At 43.8% G+C, this 7,016-nt stretch overlaps 1 protein-coding gene across 4 annotated transcripts in view; it reads right to left on the reverse strand.

Annotated features, from left to right (window-relative positions):
• IL7 (interleukin 7) overlaps window positions 1-5,032 on the reverse strand; it is a 52,885-nt gene extending 47,853 nt beyond the window's left edge. For all 4 annotated transcript variants that reach the window (XM_060287446.1, XM_060287445.1, XM_060287444.1 and 1 more), the window contains exon 1: window positions 5,023-5,032. In XM_060287446.1, coding sequence (XP_060143429.1) covers window positions 5,023-5,032 — 10 coding nt within the window. The remainder of the gene's footprint in view (window positions 1-5,022) is intronic.
• Window positions 5,033-7,016: the final 1,984 nt, after the last annotated feature.

Consider the following 7,016-nt stretch of genomic DNA (forward strand, 5'->3'; position numbering starts at 1 on the left):
TAGCCGCTGAGCTGCACTGCTTCCTATAAAAATAACTGCATGTGTGTAGTCAAGGGAAATGTACAAAAGTCCATCTTCCTCCAGATGAATCTCACTACAGCGTTTCCTTGGCCAATTCCTGAAACACGGCATCACGTACTCCTATTTCAGGAAAAAAGACACTGATTATTTGCTTTATTGCGTTAGGTTATGTGTCAGAGATGAGGCCAGAAAAGCAATCTCACATCACATGTGTGACATCAACATGTAAGCTGGTCCTACAAAATAACATTTTCCATTTTTGTTTAAGGTATTGCAACACTGATGTGGTACCCTGTGTAACCCTCCTTTATACTTGTTCAGGCTTTTTAATCTTTCTCAGTTCTCTGTTTTTATTGTTATTCCATTTTTGGGTCCTCAAATATGATTAAATTATCTAAACTAGATAGCACAATTGAGGACCACATAGTACGTGCTCAACTACTTCAACTCCCAAAAGAAGTGGCAAAGTAAAAAGATAAAAAGTAACCCACAATAGAATTAGAAATGAAAAAGGAGAAGTAACAACTGACGCTGCAGAAATACAAAAGATCATGAGAGATTACTACAAGCAACTCTATGCCAATAAAGTGGACAACCTGGAAGAAATGGACAAATTCTTAGAAATGCACAAACTGCAAAGACTGAATCAGGAAGAAATAGAAAATATGAACAGACCAATCACAAGCACTGAAATTGAAACTGTGATTAAAAATCTTCCAACAAACAAAAGCCCAGGACCAGATGGCTTCACAGGCGAATTCTATCAAACATTTAGAGAAGAGCTAACACCTATCCTTCTCAAACTCTTCCAAAACATAGCAGAGGGAGGAACACTCCCAAATTCCTTCTACAAGGCCACCATCACCTTGATACCAAAACCAGACAAGGATGTCACAAAGAAAGAAAACTACAGGCCAATATCACTGATGAACATAGATGCAAAAATCCTCAACAAAATACTAGCAAACAGAATCCAACAGCACATTAAAAGGATCATACACCATGATCAAGTGGGGTTTATTCCAGGAATGCAAGGATTCTTCAATATATGCAAATCTATTAATGTGATAAACCATATTAACAAATTGAAGGAGAAAAACCATATGATCATCCCAATAGATGCAGAGAAAGCTTTTGACAAAATTCAACACCCATTTACGATAAAAACTCTTCAGAAAGTAGGCATAGAGGGAACTTTCCTCAACATAATAAAGGCCATATATGACAAGCCCACAGCCAACATCATCCTCAATGGTGAAAAACTGAAAGCATTACCACTAACATCAGGAACAAGACAAGGTTGCCCACTCTTATTCAACATACTTTTGGAAGTTTTAGCCACAGCAATCAGAGAAGAAAAGGAAATAAAAGGAATCCAAATTGGAAAAGAAGAAGTAAGGCTGTCACTGTTTGCAGATGACATGATACTATACATAGAGAATCCTAAAGATGCTACCAGAAAACTACTAGAGCTAATCAATGAATTTGGTAAAGTAGCAGGATACAAAATTAATGCACAGAAATCTCTGGCATTCCTATACACTAATGATGAAAAATCTGAAAGTGAAATCAAGAAAACACTCTCATTTACCATTGCAACAAAAAGAATAAAATATCTAGGAATAAACCTACCTAAGGAGACAAAAGACCTGTATGCAGAAATTATAAGACACTGATGAAAGAAATTAAAGATGATACAAATAGATGGAGAGATATACCATGTTCTTGGATTGGAAGAATCAACATTGTGAAAATGACTCTACTACCCAAAGCAATCTACATACTCAATGCAATCCCTATCAAACTACCACTGATATTTTTCACAGAACTAGAACAAAAAATTTCACAATTTGTATGGAAACACAAAAGACCCCAAATAGCCAAAGCAATCTTGAGAATGAAAAACGGAGCTGGAGGAATCAGGCTCCCTGACTTCAGACTATACTACAAAGCTACAGTAATCAAGACAGTATGGTACTGGCACAAAAACAGAAGTATAGATCAATGGAACAGGATAGAAAGCCCAGAGATAAACCCACGTACATATAGTCACCTTATCTTTGATAAAGGAGGCAGGAATGTACAATGGAGAAAGGACAGCCTCTTCAATAAGTGGTGCTGGGAAAACTGGACAGCTACATGTAAAAGTATGAGATTAGATCACTCCCTAACACCATACACAAAAATAAGCTCAAAATGGATTAAAGACCTAAATGTAAGGCCAGAAACTATCAAACTCTTAGAGGAAAACATAGGCAGAACACTCTATGACATAAATCACAGCAAGATCCTTTTTGACCCACCCCCTAGAGAAATGGAAATAAAAACAAAAATAAACAAATTGAACCTAATGAAACTTCAAAGCTTTTGCACAGCAAAGGAAACCATAAACAAGACCAAAAGACAACCCTCAGAATGGGAGAAAATATTTGCAAATGAAGCAACTGACAAAAGATTAATCTCCAAAATTTACAAGCAGCTCATGCAGCTCAATAACAAAGAAACAAACAACCCAATCCAAAAATGGGCAGAAGACCTAAATAGACATTTCTCTAAAGAAGATATACAGATTGCCAACAAACACATGAAAGAATGCTCAACATCACTAATCATTAGAGAAATGCAAATCAAAACTACAATGAGATATCATCTCACACCAGTCAGAATGGCCATCATCAAAAAATCTAGAAACAATAAATGCTGGAGAGGGTGTGGAGAAAAGGGAATACTCTTGCACTGCTGGTGGCAATGTGAATTGGTTCAGCCACTATGGAGAACAGTATGGAGGTTCCTTAAAAAACTACAAATAGAACTACCATATGACCCAGCAATCCCACTACTGGGCATATACCCTGAGAAAACCAAAATTCAAAAAGAGTCATGTACCAAAATGTTCATTGCAGCTCTATTTACAATAGCCCGGAGATGGAAACAACCTAAGTGCCCATCATCAGATGAATGGATAAAGAAGATGTGGCACATATATACAATGGAATATTATTCAGCCATAAAAAGAAACGAAATTGAGCTATTTGTAATGAGGTGGATAGACATAGAGTCTGTCATGCAGAGTGAAGTAAGTCAGAAAGAGAAAGACAAATACCATATGCTAACACATATATACGGAATTTAAGAAAAAAAAATGTCATGAAGAACCCAGGGGTAAGACAGGAATAAAGACACAGACCTACTGTAGAACGGACTTGAGGATATGGGGAGGGGGAAGGGTGAGCTGTGACAGGGCGAGAGAGAGGCATGGACATATATACACTAACAAACGTAAGGTAGATAGCTAGTGGGAAGCAGCCGCATGGCACAGGGGTATCGGCTCGGTGCTTTGTGACCGCCTGGAGGGGTGGGATAGGGAGGGTGGGAGGGAGGGAGACGCAGGAGGGAAGAGATATGGGAACATATGTATATGTGTAACTGATTCACTTTGTTATAAAGCAGAAACTAAGACACCATTGTAAAACAATTATACCCCATTAAAGATGTTAAAAAAAAAAAAAAGGTAACCCTATCCTTAACCTTCTAGTGAACTCTACTGGAAAAAAATCATTATCAAAATCACTCATAATTATTATTATTAGGAGTTTAGAATTCTAATATTTTGGTTGCTGATAACTTATGATGCACGATTGGTATAGATATACTTCAGGAAATAGAGGTTCCTTGTTAGTAATGGGCACCTTAGCTTCCTTTTCTTGTTTTACCTCTCCACTCCAGATCAGAGGTGATGGAAAGATTAGATCTGGGAGTGGTCCAGAAAAAAGCAATTGCAGGAGATCCATGGGCATTGTAAGGAAAACAGGAATATACCTAATTTCTAATTCTATATTAAAGTTCTGGAGGACGCCCATTACAAATCTTCTATACGCTAAACCCGCTCCCCACCCCCCTTTACTTTGTTACTGATCCGGTACTTCTTGACTATGTCAATTTTTGATGCTTTAATACCTGTGAGTAGGGATAGGTCTCTTGATCTAACGGTGCCGCCAGGAAAGGGCACAGACCAGGCATCAAACACAAGAACAATCTGCTCCCCATTCTGGCACCCTCCCGCACCCGTCTCCTTTTGCTTAAGGAAGTATTTACTATAAAGAAGTAGAATTTCCCTCAGCAAATCCTCTCCACTCACATCTCTTTTCCCCCTTTTTTCTTCCCGTCAGCTTTTGGACCCGTTACCTTGGCCATATGGCTGCCAACGGGAATCCAGCTCGCCTCAACTCTGCCCTTGTCCATTTTAAGTCCGTATTTCGCACAGATAAAATAGACTAAGTCTCGGGAAGGGTCTAGAATTTAGAATTATGCCTGTTAATCCTGCCTCCGTCCATGAGTACCCATATAGGAAAGAAACCAAAACCCTAAAGTGGCCTTGTGCCAGCCCGAGCACTTGGGTTCCCAGCAAAAGACACAAGGTACAGCCCCAGTTGGAAACTCCCAGCCTCAATGAGGAAAAACGGGGTTTTTCCAGAGACCTGTCCCCTTGAGGTTTAAAAGCGTGTCCCGTGGGAGCTTCGCTTTCGCTTCTCTAAGGGGTTGGAGCTGCAAGAGCCCAGATCCTCGCCCATCCCGGGGCACCTGTGAGTACCGTGGCGCGACCAGGAGCCCGGGGAGGGTGGGTTGGGCGCCGGGTTGACAGCGGGCAGCGCTGGCGAGGGGAGACTGACGGAGAGCATTGGGATCTGGGCGCGGGCTGCCACCGCTGAGCGGCTCGGAGGCTGCAGCGCCCGGTCTCGGGACAGAGAGCAGGCGTCGGGGACTGCTTCTCCCACGCAGCCCGCCAGGCTCAGCAGCCCCAGGTGCAAGTGGTGATGGGCCAGAGTACTCGGGTGAGGCTGCCGGCTGCCCAAAGGCAGAGCAGCCAGGGCTCTCCGCAGATCCAAAGTGCAACGCCGGGCTCTTCCCGGACGCGCCTGGGCGTGGGGCCCCGCAGCATGTCCCAGAGTACCCTGGCGTGCCGCGCGAGCGAATTTATGCGCCCGGGAGAGGAGCGCTTACCATGGAACATGGTCTGCGGGAGGCGGGCGTGGTCATGATGACCGCAACTGCAGCAGGAGCAAGCTCTCACCGCCCATAGTCACTCCCAGGACCCTGGTCTTCCGCGGAGTTGCCGGGAGTCCGTGCCGGCTAGGGCAGTCTCTGCAGCTGGTTCCTCCTACCCACGCCGCGCCTGCTGTTTCATCCATCCCAGGGGGGGCGTCACACACCACGGTCCGGCTCTGCGCTTTGCCTTTCCCATAACTTCCGTAGGATCAGCCAACAGTGTACTTTCAGTTTCTACTTTGCGCTTGGTCTGCAGGTTCGATCTCTGAGTTAATCACTGGGGCACCTTCACCTCCCCGCACACCTCCTTCTCCTGGTCACCTGCGTCCTCCCCTAGCGCTTCCTGTGCACCTGGACCAGGACCAGAGGAGGGCGCGGAGTCCCAAAGCACCGCAGAAGGAATGAGTTAGCCTGAATCGGGGCGATTCGAGGCAAAGACTTTCCAGATGACCTCTAAACCGCCTTGGCAAAGGCGGGCGACTAGGATCTAAAAGCATCGGTTGCTAATGTGTTCACAGAAGCCACAGATGTGTAGGGCGAAAACTGGGCTATTGCAAGCGGACGCCAGGGAGGAGGCGTCGCAGCTCTTGCCGCGGATGTGGTGGTGGACGACGCCAAGTCAGTCGTCTTGTTTAAAAAAAAAAAAAGGAAGTAAAGAATGATTAAGAGGGCCACGGGCCACGCCCTCAGCCTCTCTAACCTCTCTAGTCTCCTTCCTCTCTGTCTTTTGTACATGCACCTGCCCAGGTGAGACCTCAAAGAAAAATAACTCGGTGTGTCCACCTAATCTGGTAAGTGCTATCTTTGGACCTGATAATCAAAGCCCAAATTAGGTGGAGAAAGTGGAGACTGACAATAGATGGTAACAATGACTGCCTCGTGTGCATTTATCTGAATTGGCTAATAAATCAACTTATCCATCTTGACTGTCTGTTACAGAAGGGTTAATTTTTTTTTTCTAGGTCTGAATTATTTAGGTATTTTCTGTTTTCATTTGATTTCTGATATTCTGCAGAAATCCTGCTTAAATGAAGGTGGGTAATGTAAAGTAATCACAGTGATAATAGTGTTATGGCTATCATTTATCTAGCATTTGCTCTGTACCAGTATTGTGCTAAGTCTTTTATGTATGTCATCTCAAGCAAAATTTTCTGTGTGGTAGACAGTTTTGTTATCTGCGCTTCACAGACGTAGGAACTGAGACTTCCTTGAGTATCTGCCAGATTCACTCTGCTGGTTAGTAACAGGGTTGGGACACCAACCTACTGTAAACCAGCTCTAGAGTCCGCACTTGGACCCCTGTGTTAGAAGTCCTGTGAACAATGTAGACATTGATGCCAGGAGAGAGACAGGGTCACATATCATGTGAATGTGCCTTTGCCCCAGTATGGGGACCTCAGGGAAAATTTCTGGAGTTTGTGAATTCTGAATTGAGACCCGAGCAGGTCAATTAACTTGACCATGTGAACATTCCAGCTGCTATAGTGTGAATGAAGAAAAGAGGAAAAGAAAGAAGGGAGAAAAACAATGAAATAGAGAGTGAGGCGGTGTTGCTTAAGCCTGAAACTTGGATTCCTATTTCTCTTTTAGTCTCACTTCTCACATCCAACCCACAGGCAAGTCCTGTCAACTGTACCTCTAAAATAAATCCCGAATCTATTCTGTGAATTGCCTAAGGGTAAACCATTAAAACCCTGCTGTCTAGGGGATCTTCCAGCTTTCACTCTTGCCCACAACCCTTTCATTCTCTTCATAGCAGCAGCGTATTTATTTACATTTGCCACCCTCTGTGACCACTCTCTGGCCACTTCCCACTGCACACTGGGCTTTCAAGGCCCTGTGTGATCTGGGCCCCACTGTCCTCTGTGACTCCCTCTGGTACCCATGGCCTTTGTCCTCCCTGCGTTCAGCCAAGCTGACTTCCACTTAGAACAACATCTAGCACACAG

The sequence above is a fragment of the Globicephala melas genome, chromosome 17, assembly GCF_963455315.2.
Source record: "Globicephala melas chromosome 17, mGloMel1.2, whole genome shotgun sequence".
NCBI lineage: Eukaryota > Metazoa > Chordata > Mammalia > Artiodactyla > Delphinidae > Globicephala > Globicephala melas.